At 38.0% G+C, this 21,484-nt stretch overlaps 1 protein-coding gene across 1 annotated transcript; it reads right to left on the bottom strand.

Annotated features, from left to right (window-relative positions):
- Positions 1-187: 187 nt before the first annotated feature.
- On the bottom strand, positions 188-20,195 carry LOC124158245 (ankyrin-1). The gene is made up of 6 exons (XM_046533436.1): positions 20,076-20,195; positions 14,431-14,634; positions 4,667-4,772; positions 1,613-1,809; positions 304-402; positions 188-193 (listed from the first exon to the last, which is right to left on the bottom strand). Exons 1-6 carry the CDS (start codon positions 20,193-20,195, stop codon positions 188-190), a joined length of 732 nt encoding a protein of 243 aa, XP_046389392.1.
- Between the last annotated feature and the right edge of the window lie 1,289 nt (positions 20,196-21,484).

The following is a 21,484-nucleotide window of genomic DNA, read 5'->3' as shown; positions in this document are numbered from 1 at the left end:
GGCATAAACATGCTCGTGTTGGCATTAAAACTGCTATCCCAGCAGAAAAGCCACGTCTCATACGTATATTTGCAGCCGTTAACATCAGAGAGGTTGGAATGCGAAAATGGAAGTATTGCAAAACTTGTTACGGTACGGGTGCGTGAATGCAGGTTTTTGAAATAAAATTGTCCTGTCATCAGCAAGGTTACCGCTGGATAAACAAATGCAGAGCACACAAATTAGGGTAATCAGAGAAGAGAGGGGATGGTCGATGAGCGTAAGAGGAGAGAGAAAGAAAGAAAGAAGGAGAGAAAGACTCACGTGAGTGGTGACGTCCACTTTCTCCCCCTTCTGAATGAGCGTGCTGATGATGCCCACGTGGCCGTACCTCGCTGCCGTGTGGATACTCCGTGCTCCTCCCTAAAACAAATGAAAGAGACAACAATGGATGAAAGAGCCACCACTTAAACGGCACACAATAAGTGTGACAAAGCAAGACAAGCCAAACAGTCACAAATTATAAACGTTCAATACGTGGAAATAAATCAGAGCCTCACTCACGTAATACGAGTGATGCATCGAAAGCATTTACTTATATTCCGGAAAATGTTTATTTGTAATAAGTCATGCATTCTCAAAACTGAAAGACAGGATACGATTTAAGCGAAATATGGAATCGTAAACTGCAAGTTATGTCCAGATTTTATCTAATTTACTAAACTTTCACGTATTTTTCTCAAATGATTAATAAAGGTTTAGCCTCCAAACTAACCACTTCATCGATTTACTTTAAATTTCATCGAAGGATTATTTCATTAAAGTTGCTAGAAAAGTGTGTTCATAGAATACTACTTCACTTCTCCGTATCAAATCTCCCGAATGGTCTTCCACCTTCCTTGTGAATGGGATTTTTTCAGCAATATTTCACTATTTGTTGCATACAGATCTCATCCTTTAAACTTACATGGGCATTTATCTACTAGACTCGACTCGCTAATCAAATAGAGCAAGCAAAATTTATTAACTTGGGTTTATTTGTGTGTAAGGCTTTTTATTCATCATGAAAACATAAGATTTGTAAAAAGATCATTTGAACATGTTAAACTCCAATTACCTGCAAATTATCACCTGAAGAGGACGTAACGCGTCCAAATATGGATCCTGAATAAAATAAATAGCAAGTGACACTCGCATAATTTTATTCGCCAAAGTGAAATCCCATATTATTCTTACTAAAATTGCACAGCGTTTAAATCTGATTGAAAATGAAAAAATCAACAAGAAAACGCTTTAAAATAGTCTATGACTATGGAATTTTGGAAGAACAATTATTTAAAGTTGGTTTTAAATCAGAAAAACGAGTCTATGAATTTTTTAAAATTGACCAAATATTTTTCTTTCGCATTGAATGCAACCCTTCCCATTTTCCATTGATAATAACTTTTGCGAAAATCAAAAGTGAAATTTTAATTGACGGACCCAGGTTAGCATTTCTTTCTCGAGGATAAAATCAAAGTTCCAATGCGTAATGGTGGATAGAGGTGGATACTGGATGGGTAGGGTCAGGGACAAGTGGCGAATTCCCCAATACGACGAAGTCCCTCGGGTAGGCAGTGAATGTGTTGCAGACCTTGTTGGGCATGTGCAGGTAGACGCCCTTCTTGAAGAGCATCATGGCGCAGTCCGCATGGCCGTTGAGCGAGGCGATGTGCATGAGAGTGCTGCCATCTTTCGTCCGCTCGTAGATCGACGCCTTGAACTTGTCCGCGAGCAGCTCGATGACGGAGGCATGGCCCTTCTCCGCCGCCAAATGCATCGGCGTCCGATCTGCAGACGCCGAAGGAAAAAAGAAACAAACAAATGACATGCGGTTAAGACTAGTGGCACGTTCTTATTATTCGTGACGATTGGTCTATTACAAAAAGAAAACGTAATACAAAGCTGAAGATCAATAAACCCTTATTTGACCAGTTGTAACTTAAGGATAACAAACGCCGTCCAGGATAGGCTTACCCTAGGATAGGCCAGTATTGCTAAATCCACGATTTAAGTCTCTCCTTTCGTATTTATGGGCGAATATTCGAAAAATTAGGGGGCTTTTTTGACAATAAATTCATTTTTTTTAAATCCACTATCATAGATATCAGGAAATTCCTCAGGTAAAATTCTAACCCAACTAGAGAGGAAAGTCTCCCACCTCGGGGAGTAAGACACATTAAAGATGCATTGCCCAACTATCAGAAAGAATTTTTAAGAGCTCTAAAATAAAAAAACGCGTCCTACTCTCTTTAAAAACGAGTTACTAATGAAGTGAAGCAAAACCTGCTTCAGCCACCTGAATAATGTGGGCTTTAGTCACTGTCGCAGGCAAAAGCGAAAATTCTTCCATGCACAAGAATTTGCGCTGAATTTACATGAGCATGCACCAGTCCATGGTGAGATAGAAACAATTACCGAAGGGTAAGTAGCCGCAAAGAACAGAAAAAAAGGCTTCGTCACAGATAAGTACAAATAAGTTCAACAGATTCAGGCTTCAATTGGTGGACATATTTTAATAAATAAAAGATCGTAGAACTTTTCCACAAAATTTATTAGAGAATAATCTTGTGGAAAAGTGCTACGATCTTTTATTTATTTAGATAAGTACAAAAATGATAAGGGATGCGATATAGTAATAACAGTGAGTAAGAGTTAAGAAATGTAATTGTTAGCTTTCACACGGTTGTCATAAGACTCCTGAACTCCCTGGCATTTTCCTGGAAAAATCTTTACCCTGACATTTTCACATTGCCGTAACATAGATTTTTAGAAGGTTAAAAGTGAATGTAGTAGAAATAGTTTTAAAAATATAAATTAATAGTTATTTAAATAATGCATTTCTTCAATTAGAACCCATAGAAAAATTGTCTTCTGACCCCTATTTTAGTCATATAATAGTTAAAATATGGTTCTAACTTCAAACTGACATATTGAATAAAAATTCTATTACTTTTCGAGATATATGGACTTGAATTAACATGGGAGCCTTATGGGACTAAAAATTATTCGTTAATACCAGCAACTTTTAAATGTCTCAACATAATGATACTCCACTAACGGAAAAAAATTTCTTGGTAAATTTTTTTGATGAGGTTATTTCATTCCCGACTTATCTTTCAGTGCCAAAGACGCAAGCCAACAGTCATACGATAGTTCTAGTGATTCCCTCGTCACAACACGATATCCTTAGATGCAATGGATGACATTTCCAGACTTCTCACAGACTTTTTTCATGCATTCCAAATCTCATGGTTTTGCGCTGATCACCCTGAAGTGTGACGACCCTGTCAGCGATAATTGAGAGGATAGCTACGTCAAAACAAACTCAGGATCGTTGACCAATTACAATAATGAATGTATGCAATTCCCCTATTTCAATAGCGAAGACAAGTCCTGATAGGTGACGGATTTGATGAGTCAAATAACTAACGCAAGCCGCCATTCATTTGATCTAGGCCAAGAAAAGGTGGGCAGGTGATCACGATAACGCCTTCAAGGAGACGATAGGCATGTGCCAGATCGCTTAATCCCAATGATAAATTAACTAAATAGTCAATTGATTGGGGTGTCATTTAAACCGTCACGCGAATAGTCTACCGTGAAACAATTTCCCCGAATCGGAGATCAACGGTCGGTCTATCCTGAGTGAGGAAAGAAATGGGTGAGACAACTTTGGTGCACATGCATAATAGGAATATCGACAGGTCTGCTCTCTGAGCGCATGTCTATAATTTAAAGATGGAACTACAAATTATCGGCAATTCCAATAGTAATGCGATAATGCAGATTAAAATCATCGTCCTCATTCAATTGCAACGATCACGCATCAACTTTAGATAAGGCGACTTAAAAGAACATGCTGTCCGTCTGATTGCGATTGGTATTACGATTCCTTACAGCACTAATGATAAGAAAAGCTCAAGTACATGCAATGAGTTGAACTACAATATGTCTCCTGCGGATTAGAAGCATCATAAAAGCAATAACGTATAATCTCTCTGTGGTTTCTCGCCGTGTCAAGACTCAAGGAGACTATAAAACTATTAAGGCCTATAGGCGATTGAACGATCTACGATAGTTGAACAGTTTAAAGAAAATAAGTTCCCCAAAGCTTTTAAACTCTACTTTAAAGAGTACGTCCTTGGGGAACATATTTTCTTTCAACTATTGAGGTCTGTTTATGCTGGAGAGAGGCAATATGATGGACACCCAGAAGAAAATAACGGAAAATTCATTCTGACACAAAAGTTTTAGAATATTCTCCTAGTTATTTCAAAGGAGGTTGACACAGAGCCGGATGGACGAACTAATTTACACAAATACCTGTAAAATTTCACATTTTTATTTTCCAATGGTCTAGTACAACGTAAAGGAAAAATGTATCTATATTTTTACATGCGCTAAAATGCGAATGATGGTCTTAACAATGCAGTATAGATATTACTTCCCAGTAAATTCGTCTGTTCCCGATGGAAAAGAAGCATCGATGGATCATATAAGTATTTAAGTACAATTCTGGCATGATTGTAGATCATGCACTTTTTTATTAAAAAAGCAATTTGACGAGATAAAACAAGCAAGTGGATAATTTATGAAATACTGCAATGGCGCCCAATGAAGGCAATATGAAGAATCAAGAGCTTACCTTCGTTGTCTGTAATGGAAGCACTGGCTCGGACGCTGTAGAAGTATTTGACCAAGGAGTCATCCCCTTCGGCGGAAGCAATGTGTAAAGCGGTTTGGCCATCATTCTGAGGAGAACAGACAACATCCATTAACATGTAGATTATCATTCTATGGTTTATCATCAAATTACTACAGTATCGTTATAAGCCCCCACTCTTAAGTCAACAACCGAAGTGGCTGTGAAACAAGAATCAAATTTTCGTAATTATAAAAATTAAATAACAACAAAGACTAAGGTTTTGTAAGTTTACATTGGTATAAAATGTACAATAAGCATATTATTTAAACGTATTATGAGCAATATACAAGGGAATGCATCAAATCATCCTTGTGGTGTACTATATGATCCGCAATTATTATATACGTATCGGCTGCTGAGTGAAAAACTCAGTAAATATAGGCCAAAAAAACATACACATTACCTGAGAGTAATCAAAGAGTAAAAGCGGAAGAGGGTGGTTCTGGAGCAAATTAATTCAATAAAAAAACGAAGAAAAAACGCTGAAAGGGGCACTTTGACTGAAATTGAATTGAATTAATTGAAATGACTTCTTCTTCTTCTTCTTCCTTCCAGGATTAGGCTACTAAGCCTGTTCCGGCTCCACATCACCATCTTTTCCTTGGTCTTCCTATACTTCTCTTGCCAAATGGTTGATATTCCATTGCTTGCTTTGGAATTCTTTCATTTGGCATTCGAAGTAAATGTTCTTTCCATCTATGTTTGTATTCTTTTAATTTGTCAGTGACTGCTTGGACACCCAGTTCATCTCTTATTTGAGTGTTTCTTATTTTATCCAATATTGTGCAACCTTTAACTGATCTTAAAAATTTCATTTCAGACGATTCTATCTGTCTTAATTCCTTCTTTTTTGTTACCCAACATTCTGATCCGTAGAGTACAGTAGGGACTGCCATCACTTTGTAAAATTTTATTTGTGTTTCTTTTCTTGTTTTGTTCGTTAGAGTTCTTCTGATAGTGCCACATATTCTCTGGAAAGTGTTAACCTTATTTATATCTTTTTCCTCGTCATATGTTATGTCGCATCCTAAGTACTGGAAGTGCGACACTTGCTCCAGGACTTGATCCTCAATAACAATTTTTGTTCTTATCGGGTTGCTTCCTAAAAATGCCATAGTCTTTGTTTTGTTTTTTGAAATTCTCAGGTTGTATAGCTTGCTCAACTTGTGTAGTCTGTGTACTGCCATCTGGAGTTTGTCCTCTTTATCTTGTATTATAACCTGATCGTCAGCAAACAGCATCGTATTTAAGTATTGAGATGGTCCTATTTCTATGCCTGGTGATACATTATTCTCTTTCCACATTCTTAGAACGTCATCTATGTATAGATTAAACAAGGTTGGGGATAGGCTGCAACCCTGTCTAACTCCTCGGTTAATGATAATTTCTTGGGTGATCTGTTTCCCTGTGTCAATTACAATTCTGGTGTCTCTGTATAGACTCTGGGAAGCTTTTATCAGATGTCTAGGAAACCCTCTTTTCTGCATAACAGACCATAACATTTCTCTATTTACACGATCGAATGCTTTTTCAAAATCTATGAATGCCAGATGCGTTTCCAGATTGAACTCTCTTCGTTTTTGAATTATTTGTTTTAAAGTAAAAACATCGTCGATGCAAGATCTTCCCTTCCTAAATCCAGCCTGTTCTTCTAATAAAATGGCATCAGAGATAGCTTGTAGTCTAGTATTTATTATTCTACTGTAAATTTTGTATGCAGTATTTAGTAGGCTTATACCTCTGTAATTCTCTGGATTATTTCTTTTTCCTTTTTTAAACAATGAAACAACCTTCGCCACATTCCAATCCTTTGGGATTTCAAGCTTTTTCCAACACATGTTGTATAGATGGAGGATTCTTATTTGTAGGGCTGTACCTCCATATTTTATCAGCTCTGATTCTATTCCATCTATGCCAGCAGCTTTCCTATTTTTTGTCTTATTCAGAGCACATTCTAGTTCTTTCAAATCAATAGGGTCTACTCCTATTGTTTCCTCTGGAGTGTTGATCGTATCATCTAATGTTGGATCATACCATAATCTCCTATAGTGTTCTATCCATTCTTCCTTCGGTATAACATTTAGTTGGGCAGTATCTTTCTCTGATTTGTTGAGTTGTTTCATCAGTTTATATGCTATTTCTTGCCTACCATGAATATCCTCCTCTACTCCACTTATAAATCTATCCCATGATATCATATGTGCATTCCTTATTATTGCTTTCGTGCGGTTTCTGACCCTGTGATATTTTTCTTTCGTTTCCTCTGTTTTTATCTGTAGGTATTCTCTGTATGCTTTGTTTTTATTTTCGATGGCCTGTGCTATTTCTTCGCTCCAGATTTTTAAACCTCTTTTCCGTTTCTTTTTATTTCTGGTGCCCAAAACTTCATTAGCTATCTGTAAAATAGCTTTCTTAAGATTTTCCCATTCCTTATTGATGTCATGTTCTGGTTTTATCTGTTCGAGCAGTTGTGTAATCCTGTGTTGGTACAGTTTTCGAATACTACTCTCTTTCAAAAGGTATGTTTTGAAGATTTTCTTTACTTGACATTGTTTCTTTTCCGTATTATGCTTCTTCCACCTTGCCCATAGTTGTATTTTTGCCTTAACAAGGAAATGATCGGTGCATATATTTGCTCCTCTATATACATGTGTATCAGTTATCCTCGAGGCTAATTTTCGGTTAACAATTATGTAATCAATTAGGGATCGGTGACCCCTGGCTGACCAGGTGAATTTATTGATATCTTTTTTCTTGAAAAATGTGTTCGTTACTTTTAATTCGTTGAAAGTTATAAATTCTCTTAATTTACTTCCATTTTGGTTCAGATGGTCTTCTCCATGTACTCCAATCAATTGTGGAATTGGCTCTTTCCCAATTCTAGCGTTAAGATCACCAGCTATTATTACGTAGTCCCTGTTATTTAACTTCCCTATTTCTTTTTGCAGTTGCTCATAGAAAATCTCCGTTTCTTCCTTTTTCCCATCTTCAGGTGCATATGTTCCAAGTATTGTTAAATAACCCCTATCAAATTTGAGTCGCACCGTTATTATTCTTTCGTTTATGAAAGTGTATTCCCTGATATTATTTTTCCATTTTTTGTCTATTAAAACACTCACTCCACAACGTGCTCTTTTATTCTGATCAACTCCACTGTATATCATTACGTAATCTTCCAAGTCTTTTGTCCCTTTGAGTTTCTTCTTTGTTTCAGTGATGACCGCCATATTCACTTTGTATTCTTTAAGGGTGTTGTTAAGTTCTATCTCGTGATTGCCTAAGCCTTGTACATTCCATGTGGCTATGTTTAATATATCCGTTATACCCGTATTCATGTCCTTACTTTTGCCTAGTCGTCGTCTGTTGAATCCTAACCTATTCCGAGGCTCTCTGTGAAGCTTATGAGTTAAAAAAGGTTTTACATGGGCAGGTTACCGGCCTGTCGCACAACCCCCAACCTGGAGGACCAGTGGGCTACACTTAGTCAGTCCCCTACCCTTCGACCTGTCTGGCTTGGGTGGCCCTACCAGGAGCATACGCTCCCGCCAGCATAGCTCTCCGGGTCATTGGGGCACTCAAACCTCTCCACCACGATAAGGTGGTAGCCCTGGGAGAGGTTGACTTGACTTGAATTGAAATGACTTCATCTAAAAAACCAAGGTAAAATTTTACCTATCATCTACTTGTACACATATTCTCTTTAATAAGCCCGCAACGATATGCGAAAGAAAGGTTAGGCAAAAGTTCAGAGGGAATATCAGTTAAAGTTATAAAAGTCATAGAATTAGAATGATTTTTTGGAGAACTAAGTCATTCCAACTAGAAAAAGGCCACACTGTTAACAATCGTCACTGCTTCGGCCGACGACCAGAACATTCATGCAGATAAATCATATAAAGAATAATAATATGAAGGATTATTGTCGGAAGGAACCTCAAAAGCGTTCTCAAGGACACAAAATACGCAGTATGTATAGGGTAAGAATATAAATTTTACTGTCCATCCTTTGGTACAATTTGGATGCGTTTCAATGCCACGGCGTCATCGTTAGGACTCACTTATCCCTAATATTCCGTATTGCACGTCATTGTCACGAGTATTTGGGCTATGCGTTGATACGTGGAGGAAGTTGGAAACAATATTTTTCGTAATCATTGCAACAGTAACGGTGCTTCTGACAAATGCGTCATATGCGTAAGACACAGGCATTTTTGCACGATTTATTTCCGTATTAAAAGAGAGCATGATTTACTGAGATTCTACCCACGAATCTCAGTTTTCATAATGTGCCAGTCATAGAAATAGATCAATCTTTATGATAATTAGGTAGGAGACCTCGGTTAAAGCGATAAACATCTGTTTCATGAAATGATTAACTTCGCTTTGTTCACACTAGCTCTTCCCTAAGACCTTCACTGGCATAACATCCTGGTATGCTGTCGTAGCAACTGCACTTGAAACGATGCTATTAAAAGAGGTTACGCTCTATTCCGGCCACAGCGGCGTTCCGATCGCTATTTGGCGGCTCGTCTGGCTTTTTGTGGAACGTGTGAGCTCGATGTCAACTGATATGATGATCATCTTATCTCTATGCTCACGGTAACAATAATGCGTGCGTAGAGGATTCCAGAGACTCAGAAAATTTTTAAGTAGTCCATTTTGGGGTCATCCAACATGGATGGCGTTTCGGAGTCGAAGCACGTAATCTCTGGCGAAAGATAAGAGCGAGGGAAGGTGAAAGAGATAAAGAGTGCAGAAGGAGATAAGCGGAGATAGGCAGAGGGCTTTCAGCACGAGTCTCCAGGGAGTATCGCAATAAAGAAGGGCAGTGGGTCTCACCGAAAACAGGGTGGCATTTAGACGACGTCAGACCAAACGGACCGCCGACGAATCGAAAAACGAAACGCGATGAAAATGGCACATGAGCTCCCGGCGCAAAAAATATAAAATATTTCTTTCTCCAAGGTAAATGGAGAGACAGGCAGACGAATTTTGATGCATTTTCTTGAATAATTAATGAATTCTTTTTTAATACCAAAGACTAACTTATTATACGTAGCTATAAATAAACATAGCCAAAATGTTCCGAGTTTTCAAAACAAACAAGCTATATTAGCGCTCGGAAACTATGCAATCGTAGCTGATATTTTATTTTTGAAAAAGAGCTTGGACATGAGCAAATAATTTAAAAAATATTCAAAATTGTATATTTGAGTCGTTATTGTTGATAAAATGACCTTGATATTGTGTTATAAAGTAAAAATTTGACACTGAACAAATATTCAGTACGGACTATTCTTATCCTTTAATTTTGGATACATAATGATTTAAGTGCTTGAGTTATAATTATAAATTTTAAGAGGAAGCAAACATTGTTTGATTTAACAATAGCAGCAAAATTAGAGAGGTGAGATAAATTTATAGCTATTACCGATTTGGAAATGGTTCGTAATCTGTAGCGATAGAATTGAAACAGTGGCATTCGATGGGAGAGTGTGACCAGTCCGGAACGAGGAGTTTTGTCTTGTCGCGGCGACCATATACTCCTGTTTCCAGCGGATGTCCCCTTAACGTCCAAGGGACATATATGTCCCAAATTTTTGAAATTCTCTCAAATCCAATTGATACGGTCTATTATTGTTTGGATTGGAATTATTGAAGAATAGGATCTTGGCTTCAAGTTTTATATTATTTTTTTGAGATCCTTTAGATATTGCACTTTTCACATTGTTATAAACTTTCACTTGAAATGCTGTTTACGAAACGGAAATTTGATATTTTATAAAAAATTAATGATGAGATGAATTGGAAAAGGACTTTCGGTTTATCCATTATATGTATCTGGTCTGTGGAACTATAGCCAAAAACTTCGCATTTGTGCTTTAGTTTTGACAAAATTAGTGTTTTTATGCAATGGGACATATATGTCCCTATGGACCATAAGGGAGCCCCTATGGATTATAAGGGAGCGAGACTTGGTATTCTTTCATGAAAACTAGTATATAGTAACTGAATGGCTAACGATGTTAGCACCCCCTGAACGGTAACTGAGGTTGAACACAATGCTCCACATATGGAGAAGGGTTTTAATTTTTGATTTTTTACTGTTCTGGATATGGAAACTTGTTTTCTGTGTCCCAAATAAGAAGTATTGTTTTCAAGTATTTCGACTGTCGCTGGTATGTATTATTATAAACTCCTCTCGGCATCATATTCGCTGGCAGAAGGGAAATGCCTTGTATTATATATATATATATATATATATATATATATATATTTCCATGTTTTATTTCATGGCGTAGATAGTATTACTATTAATAAAAGTCTAGACGTTGCCCCTTAGAAAAATAGATGTATGCTATACTGACTTGCCGGCGCTGACCCCAACTATCCTCCGTGGTGCAGAACTTCTGCGTCATTCCAACGGGGGTAAAGACCCTCGAGGTTGTGGCTGTGTTCGCCTTCTAGAAGGCATACAGTGAATCTCGTGTTTTTTCTTACTTTGTATTATACGTAAGTATTTATCCCCTTTTGCGAATGTAGTTCAAACATTTTACAATAATTGCGGTGCTAATACGCTTGTGGACTGCTTCGTTGCAGTGGTTAGCTAACTGAATAGAATGCTGATAATTGATCGCTTATTCGCCGTATCTGACAATGCTATCGAGCATATTCTGCTTGCTGATGAGAGCGATGATGAAGACAATCTTCCGCTTGACGAAGAAGATTTAGGCTTCCTTGGTGAAGATTCTGATAACGTGGGCGTTGAAATAATCATCGAACGCCCAATTCCAGAATTATCACTTGCTGGTCCCTCTTCTACGCCGCAACCATTCTCATCTGTGAAATCAAAATTGATACCGACTTCTGTCCCACCTGCTATCATTTCAACTTTGCCATCACCTGACGACCCACCTGAAGCAAAACGAAGCAAACGCCATTCAAAAATAATCCCAAGCAAAGACATTAAATTCACCTGGAAGCCCCGTAAATCACATTTCCAAATGAAAAAAATTGATTATGAATATGGAGCGGTAAACCTAGATGTAGACTTGAGTTTATAACCCAGTGCTTATGATGTATTTAGGAAAGCTTGCGGTTTTGACGAACTGGTTGCTCTGATCGTTCAACAAAGTGAACTTTATATGAAACAAAAGGGGGTATCTTTTCATACCACTGCCGAAGAGATTAGCGCGTTTTTGGGGATGAATTTCGTGATGGGGTATCATGTGGTTCCGAGTTTTAGGGACTACTGGTCCTCTGATCCTGACATGCAAGTGCCGTACATTGCCAATATAATGTCCAGGAGGCGTTTTGAAGTCATTAAGAATGCTTTGCATTTAGCAAATAATGAGGATATGCTTCCCAGAAATCACCCCAATTATGATCGAGCTTTCAAAGTTCGGCCTCTGATTAAACATTTCAATCAATGCTTCCAGAACGCTCGGAAACCATCTAAACAGCAGTCTATAGATGAGCATATGATACGCTTCAAAGGTCACAACATCATGAAGCAGTATATTAAAAGTAAACCTATAAAGTGGGGTTTTAAGATGTGGTGCAGATGTGATTCAAATTCTGGCTATTTGTATCAATTTGACTTGTATACAGGAAAAAAAACTGACCCAGAGTATGGTCTTGGAGAGGGAGTTGTAACGTTGCTGAGTAAATCCCTTGAGTACTTGTGCTGCGAAATATATATTGACAATTTCTTCAACTCACCATTGCTTCAGTTGAGATTACTAGAAAAAATATATACCTATGTGGCACGGCTCGAAGTGACAGAAAACATATGCCAAAAAACCTCAAGCCAGATAAAGAATTAAAACGTGGAGAAAGCCACATGCTATCAGCAAATGGTGTCACTTGCGTGAAATGGATGGACAACAGATCAGTAATAATGTTGTCAAATTTCATTAATTCAAATAAGTCGAGCACTGTCTCCAGGAGACAACAAAAAATTGCAGAAAAGATACAAATTCCTTGTCCGGAGATAATAATAGCATATAACAAGTTCATGGGTGGGGTCGATCTAATGGATTAATAATAAAAAAAAATTACGTATGAAATTGACAGGAAAGCAAAAATTAAGTTCTACTTAAGAATATTTTTCGATCTATTGGACATTGCAGTGAATGACGCACATTGTTTTTACACGCAACTTAATGAGGGCGCAAATCCTGATTATAAGGCAATTTCGCCTCTTCAATACAGACAAATCATTGCGAGGTTCCTCATAGGAAACTATTCTAATAGAAAGAGAGGTGTCCCGGCTGGCCCTGTCCGTAGTAGTAGGAACAGTATGCCTGCACCACAGCCTGAACATAAATTGGTGAAAATGCCAAGCCCGAAAAGGTGCGCAGAATGCGCAAAAAATAAAATTGAAAATCGAACAGCAAATATGTGTGGAATATGCCATGTTTATTTATGTTATACAACAGATAGAAATTGTTTTATCAGTTACCACTGTGTGCAGGGGGACACAGTCGCAAAAATGATGCATTATGTTTTTTTGTATTTTTGACAAGTTTATCTATCAACAAAAATATGTATAAAACAATTTTCTTAATCTCATTAATAAGAACAATATAATGGAAATTTTAATATGTTGGATGTTGATTGATGCCCTGAAAAGCTTCTGAATTCTCATTTATTCTGTTTTTCTTTTTGTTAATTTGTTATTTTTAATAATTTTTGGACGAAATTTATGTTGCAATAAGTATAAAATGTTAAGATTTAGAATAAGACTTTATTTAAAATACAAGATAACATAATTCACTCGCCAAAATTATGAAAATAAACCATTTCCTAATCAACACACATGATTTTTTAATTTTGAACGAATTTTACCCTTACCGTCCATAGGGACATATATGTCCCAGACCATATCTCATAAACTATTAGAGATATTACTTTGAAATTGATATTTTTGGAATCTACGCACCAATATTAGCCTAAAAACGCAATTTTTGTTTTAATATTATGGCTACATTTCTTATGGACCTTAAAGGGTTAAACGGCCAATAGTCATAATTCCCTCTGCCCCTCGTTCGTACACTTAGTCTGTGGAATTCCCCTTTATTTTCATCTCTAGCACCTTTCCTAAATTCCATCGAAAAATTACCTGTCATTTCATAGGATATGGATCAAAATGTTATATCTCTTTATTCCATCATTTTGATAAATTGTCGGTCTATTTTAAATTTTTCATGAAAATACTCATCACGTCTCTTCCTTGCGGTCCAGCTTATCTCAAGCATCCAATCTGCGCTATACGCAATTGATCTTCATCCCTTTTCTGGAGTGCCCAACTCTCATTTCTAATTGACGGTGAACTCGATATGGATGATTTTTCAAACCTTTTCCAAGTTTTGATATTCATTTTGTTGTCTTTTACATCGCTTCTCTAATTGTAAAAGGCCTTATATCGGCACTGTATTTATTTTTAATTATATCTACATTGTTCTGTATTTCACGGTGATCTCTGCACATCAGATTCAAAATTGTTCAACTTGTTCCATTTCCTAATTAACCATTTATTATTAAATTTATCCTATGCGTATTCTACATCATTATTTACTATTTCAATTAAATTCATTCTCATATTCTAATTCAATCATATGATTTCCTGTAATATTCAGATAATCATCCGTTTCGTAGAAAGCAGGCGCACCACTGAATTGGCACAACGTGGCCACACTTACGTTTTGCATGTCGACGTTGGCCCCGTAGTCGACGAGTATTCGCAGCATGTCGACGTCGCGGCGCCTGGCGGCCAGATGTAGCGCCGTGTCACCCTTCACCTCCGTCAGCGTCTTCAACTGCTCCTGCGTGAGGGAGCCGAGCAGCTCCCTCACCATCGACTGGTTCCCAGACTCCACTGCTAACTGCAACGGGATCTTCCCAGACTGCAAACAGAGCGAATGCAAACAATGCGTTACAAAATGAACACCACTTGCACACTTCACATATTATCATATCACAGAGAGCTTCTTTTATTTCGGGTTTAATCTCGCGAGATTTCAGCATATTAATAAATTGAAAGTTAGTAGAACTTTTCCACATATAATAAGAATATTTAAATCAAGAAAAACTGTCGATATGGGTCAGGTAAATTCAATTCAATAATAAAAATTGCATTTCAATACTGATAATTACTTACAATAATAATATGGTCAATAATTTTAGCGATAATTGTATTATAAGCACAATATTACATTTAAAGCTGAAAATTTTATGAAGCACCGCATGAAAAAGTGACACTGTTCCTATGGGAATAAAGACTAAAGGACGAAATTCTAAGTGAAAACATTTGACCAGGATATCATACCCTAAATACACTTACAATTAGATTTCAACGGTTACCTTCCACTGGTTATTTATTTAAAAAAATAAGTAAATAAAGATGCACACAGGTTGTCACGGTTAAAATTATCCTAGAAAATCTCGCATAAATAGGTTAAAAAATTATTTTTTATCAAGAGGAAATGAAGTTGGCTATCAGTATCTTTATGACTTAAAAATAATATTTGAGTTAAAAATCATGAAGAGGGGGATGAAACATCTCTTGGGTTTGTTCAATCTCTTCAACGTAAAATTGCTTGGTTGTGTCACAGGTAGCTGCACACTTGATGGGCAATCGGAAGTTCCGGATTTAAATCCCATTCTCTTTTATCTCTCACGCTTATAAATACATATCCCCGTGACCTACTTTTTTCCAGTATCCTTCATTTAAAACATGTTCCCCATTTTTTAAGAGTATCTTATAAATTTAATAATAACCAAACGCGTAATTGGTACCCGAGGCCTTATAATTGGCATTGTCCCCTTCAGATGAATATTGCTTAGTTAATTCATTAGTTCACCCGTTTCAAAATTATGTTGGATTCTCTGAAAAGCAGAAAAGAGAGAAATATGGTTCAGGAAATGTAGACTTAACTTGAATAGGACAAAAACTAGGACTGTATTAATGAATTTCGATCAAATTATATATATTAATTTGCTTTGATAAACAAAGATATGATAGGCATTAGCGATTCTTTATAATTCAATGAAATACTACGCTAAAATTCGGGGAATTAATTCGTCAATTAATTTTGCACATCGAATTGCCAATAGCAGGCTAATCCATTATGCAAATGAACAATGAAATGCAACAGATAAATATAATTTTCCGCGGAATGCGTTCATTGGAATGGAAGGAAAGAGAAAAGCTGTATGGGCAACTGCGACGAATATTGCAGAAATTGGGAGAATTAACCTATTTTCCAAAATGGTCAAGGGTTTATTTGATTAATGGAAGCGCATCCCGTAATATGAGGCAGAGTGCCATTTCATCATGCTAGAAATGAGGAAAATTCAGTGCGCATTCCAATGAAAAGAGAACCACTCCGAAATTCCCATTGTGGAAAATTAGAGAAATAAATGACTAACAAGCAACAGTAATTAATTTATAAAATCATATAACATCCAATTTATAGCACCAACGATCGAAAAGGCAGATATATTTTAAACCATGGCTGATAATACAGACACCGAAATCAGCTGTCCTGGAATTATTACAAGGTGTTTACGAACTTTTCAACAATCTAAAGAAAAACTGACAGTTAAACATTCATTAGGCTCAGAATTAAATATTTCACTGAGGGGGATACACTTCGTTTTCGAGCGCAAAGGAAACCGAGAGTAAGATCGTATTGAGATTTGTTATCAGTGGTTGATTTGCCTGAAATGATACCACCTTTCACCTTAATGTAATATCAACTCCCAAATTCATCATAAAATACTACTGATTATCAGACGATGTTCACATTATCTGCCAATCATCTCATTGCCGCTCAATCAGGGAATAAAACTCAAATACAAGTTCCAGATAGTACCAGCTTCCGGGGGCATCGGGCCATTTTTTCGCGTAACTTACGTTAGTGATAGATAACATTCAAAATTAAATTCTACATCTGATTGGACTTCGTACTCCTCAAATCAGCATTTTGAGTCACGGATATAGAATTGAAGGATTTTAAGTTCTGATTTAAAGCAACAAAAATCTAGAACGAACACTGAAACGGACGAAAGGCAAGTGCTACTCAGAGAGGGGAAACAATGGGAACTGTATTTTCAGGTTATGCGACGCTTTACTGGATATTGGAATCCTTGCCTCTAGCAGTCAAGAATATTTAGATGCTTGCCTTTACTAAGGTATTCCATCCGATGGCATTAACATAAACCTTTGCATGGCGGCATTTCTATGCACGGAGGCAAGATTTTTGGCTTCTCACTCCGTGGGCCAGAGTTCTAATCTCGGAGATGGCAGAGATTTATGCTGATTGCCCTACTTCAGTGCCACGAGAACCTACTTCAAGTGCAACACTTGATGCGATGGATAGGACAATGGTCTCCTCGGCCCCTTTCGTTTAGAGCTGACTGATGTCGACGCCAGGTTTCTCTCCACCCTACGTAACCTTCCCAAATTCCTACTTATCAATGCAACTACTTCTACAAAGTTGATGATGGATGGAGCAATTTTCTTCCTATCCTGCCCTCCTCTTTCTTATGTCGTAAATGACGTGAGAAGTCGGTAGCTTCATAAAAATACCGACCTGATTAAGGTACAGAGAAAAGGTTTCAAATATTCTGAATAGATGAGTTAGAGATTGCGTGATTAAATGTACACCTGTAATTATTGACCAGTTTCAGACGAGATTAGGTGAATTGCATGCACAACAACAAAGTAAAGCGTTTGTAATATCAGATAGATGATGACCCACCAAGTGTAGAAACGGGTAAGTTAAGGACAGTTCATACGATTACAACTTTATTTTATTAGAAAGCTGTAATCAGGAGTGGATTCAGGATTTCTTTTAGGTGGGGGCACAAACAAGGACGTATCCAGGATTTTCTTCTGGGGGAGGGCACAAGGATACCTCGTAATACAAAACGAGCGCAATGATAATGGGACCGTATTAAAAATTCTGCATATTTTTGAGGGTCTGGGGGGGCACGTGCCCCCGTTCCCCCACTAGATCCACATATGGTTGTAATTGGTTCCTCTGTAGAATAATTCATCAAAATCCTAAGCATGTGTGGCCGAAAAAACTTTTCGACAATGTAGATGAGTTTGGGCGAGCGTAATTTTCACATTTGGGAGTTTTAAAATCTAGGTTTGCAAAGTAAAACCTCGGCTGTCGAACAAAAAACCGGTTGTCCATGACATCTATGGACACTTAAAGGAAACACTACTGTTTCCATTGCATCAAGAGAGGGTGAAAGATAAATAAAGATATTGACAAGATAAGCTCACCAGATAAGACGTACGCTCATACGTCGTAATGCCACATGAGTGTTATTCGTCGAAAAATATTTATCACTCGTAGATAAACTCCTCACCAACCACCACAATTAGAAAGAGCTTTTAACTCAAAAATATCATATTACTCGTTGTATGAAGTAGAATTTGAAAAAAAAACATGGAATAGAATAAATTGGGCCAAAAACTTTGTAGCAACAAATTAAGAAAAGGACAATTAAAATAATTATCTTCCCAAGGAATGCATTGAAGTTGGTTCGTCTTTCATAGTAAAATAATCATTTATTTTATATTCTTTTTTCTTCGATTACTTTCGCGATTCTAAATTGAAAAGGTAAAGAAAACTATGAAAGGCAAGGACTGCGCAACTGAGAACATATTAGGTGATATTAGAATTGAATGGTGAGTTTCCTCCTACCAATTTTTGGAGTGGTGACAGGTGATGATGACATAGTGTTAAATTTTAGTTTCAAGCGATACACGATAGCCACCTAAGTCAGGGTGCAATTGTTCCGCCCAAACCTCAGACATGTGCTAGAGACATAGACCTGCGCCATAAATCCATCAGCACATTTCTCCTCAAATAAACGAAATTACATTACGATCAAATTTCCACAATACCTCACTCCACCCAAATCGAACGAAGTTTTACATTTAATTAGTGCGAATAGGATTCTAATGACTTGCGTTATGATTACCAGAACCAAGTCAACCTCGTTTCATGATATCAAGATGTGTAGCTCAAGTTTATCCTTCAAGTAGCCATTCCCATCTACTATTCACGCCAGTGAGGTTATCTCGTTCTCTTGAGCCCGCTCAAAATATCAGCGAGGAAGATGAGGGTCGGATGAATAATACAATGAACCTTAAAATAAGTCATTCTTTTCACGTTGTACACGCGTGCTTCCAGTAATCAGCACAGAACAATGACAACGACAAAAGAAAGTTGTGTAAAACTTGTCCTCGCAGGATAAATTTTTCACAAATTTAGAAAAAATTGTTACGCAAGCTACGTAGTAATTATCGGAAAAAAGCATGACTGGAGTGCTATTAAGAAGGCATAGATTACCTTATCTGGCAAAAATATTTGCTGCAGGGAACATGTACTGTGGCATTGAACATGAGAGCTGCGATATTTGCTGAGCGGTGAAGGGCGATCTGTTTTCGTTGCCATGGGAGTATGACGCATGCGCGCGTTGGAAAAAATAAAGACAAAAAGGAAGTCAGAGTGCGTTCAAAACAACTGCATTGGAATTTCAAACCATTTCATGCATGAATCTCGATAATAAAAGACAAAAATGGAGAAAATTTAAAATTTTAAACATCCGAAAAGACCCGATATCGCGATGGAATGGCACGAATGAATATCATCCTTCCGTTTTTTTTCGTCTATGAATGGCATCATATGAAATTTTTCGATCATTTGTTATTTATATGGACATATATAAACTCAAGGTTCAACAAAAAACATCCCTGTATTTTATTTTACAGTTTTAGCGACACTTTCTCAATCTTCTCAAGACATCTTCATCACTAATATTTCATGGGAAGATGAAAATAACCTAGTTCATAGCGAATGAAATTGAATGTTGGAGAAAGTGCTGCGACCCCTGAGTATATAGATTTGTTTGTTTCACCTTTCCCCACTCACCTCAGTAGCACAACAATTAAATTGAATATCATCACGCTTGTGGTGACAAAATAGGGTATTTATCACAGTGGAGACACTATATTTTCAATACAGATTACTGATGATGTATAAGTGAAGAAAAACACGAGATAAGCTAATAAGAGAATCGTGTGTATCAAACCTAAATTAGGATTGTTTACAAATGATGATGGCGATGATAAACATAGGCACAAAGTTTTCTTCCACTCACGGTGCTCCCGTAAGAACTTTTTCCAGTCATTACGAGCCGCGGAAGGTTCAATGGAGAAATAAATCAAAAGCATTCACATCACGTGCAAGATTAAGCTCGGCCATTGCCCTGGGTCCCGAGGGACGTGTGGTTCGGAACACGGCAGATAAGGTACGGGTCTTACCTGAGAAAAAATGAGAACGGCGTGTCCCAGGTGCAATATGGGCACCTTGAGCGCGAAGTGTAGGGCTGCGGTGGCTTCAACCTGCTGGCAGGCCGATTCACCGGACAACGGAAAAACCATAACCTTATCGCCGGCTGCCCCTCAACTTCACCCGCGGCCTCCGAAAACCCGTATAACTGGGATACCGCAAAAATCCAGGGGGAGCACGCGACCGCCGAGTCGGATCGGCCGCGTTCGATTTGTTCGGAACCTCATCCCTCCGTCCGAAAAACCTGCACTTCGTACCACTGGACTCCACACGCCACGGGATCGCCTCACTCTCTCTCTCTCTCTCGTATTATCTTCTTCCCATCCCTTCCTTCCTCATTCGTATCATGGAAATCACTCCGGCATCAGCAACATCCACAGACGAAAATGACGACTCTTTCCTCCTCCATTTCATCTTTACCTTCTCCTTTATTCACTTTTCCCCACTTCCATTCGCCACTCCCATTCCCTAATTCATTTCAAATCCGCTTTTGACAGAATTCCAGAAGTATTTTCGCCACCATTTTGGGTACCACTACTTTCTCCATAAATTTCTTCCCTTCTTTTTCTCCCCATTCTTCGCTTGCTTCCACTTAATCTTTCAATAATATCCCTAAATAAATGTCGAAGCAATTTTAACCATAATTATGATAGCATGAGCATCATTCCCAAGGGCTAAAAGTAACTTCAAGACAAATCCTTTCATCTTTTCGCTCTTCTAATAAGCCTTTCATATCCCGACAATCAGATCGCTTCTCTCTGAAACTCTGCTCAGATGCGCAACATTCCAAAGAGCTAAAAAATGACTCTGAGCAGGGTCCTTCGCTCTCCCCTTAGTGTCTCTTCCTTTTCTTCTCGCCTATTCTCGACTGCTGAGCTTCCAGCACTGCAATCGTACGTACCCTGAGAACTTACGTAGTGTGCACACCACTCCAAATACCAAATGAGTGACTTTGACTAGCCATCCACTCTCCTCTTTTCCTTTCTGTGCCATTTAGCTGCATCCTCACATTCATACTCTAGCCGCTATCCACGCAATGGACTCCGAGACGCGAACCACTTCGGAAGATAAAATAGGTACTCGATACTAATCTCTTTCCTTTGCCTTCTCTCTTCGTTCCTTCCTTTACCTCAATGCTCCAACTCCGCTTCCTCCTGCTCTGATGTCATCCACACAGGACCTATTCCCAAAGTAGGCTTACCGGGATGAGCACTACTCAAAGGGTCAAAACAGTGACTCGCTGACCCTTCCTTTCCTCTCTCCTTTATCGCTCGCTTTCTTCGTCAACGATTCTTCCTCGAATTCCACTTCCATCCCGTCCCTTCCACGCTCCTACGACGGCCACTTTCCGTACAACTCAAGTCGGAATGCGCACCATTCC

The sequence above is a fragment of the Ischnura elegans genome, chromosome 4, assembly GCF_921293095.1.
Source record: "Ischnura elegans chromosome 4, ioIscEleg1.1, whole genome shotgun sequence".
NCBI lineage: Eukaryota > Metazoa > Arthropoda > Insecta > Odonata > Coenagrionidae > Ischnura > Ischnura elegans.
This window is presented reverse-complemented; position numbering and strand designations above follow the sequence as displayed.

Excerpts from the sequence above, each read along its gene's own strand:
- LOC124158245 (XM_046533436.1), bottom strand. The coding sequence starts at position 20,195 with ATGGTTTTTCCGTTGTCCGGTGAATCGGCCTGCCAGCAGGTTGAAGCC. Across the intron at positions 14,635-20,075 it reads CCGTTCTCATTTTTTCTCAG|TCTGGGAAGATCCCGTTGCA; the intron begins GTAAGACCCGTA and ends CTCTGTTTGCAG. Across the intron at positions 1,810-4,666 it reads TTCCATTACAGACAACGAAG|ATCGGACGCCGATGCATTTG; the intron begins GTAAGCTCTTGA and ends CGGCGTCTGCAG.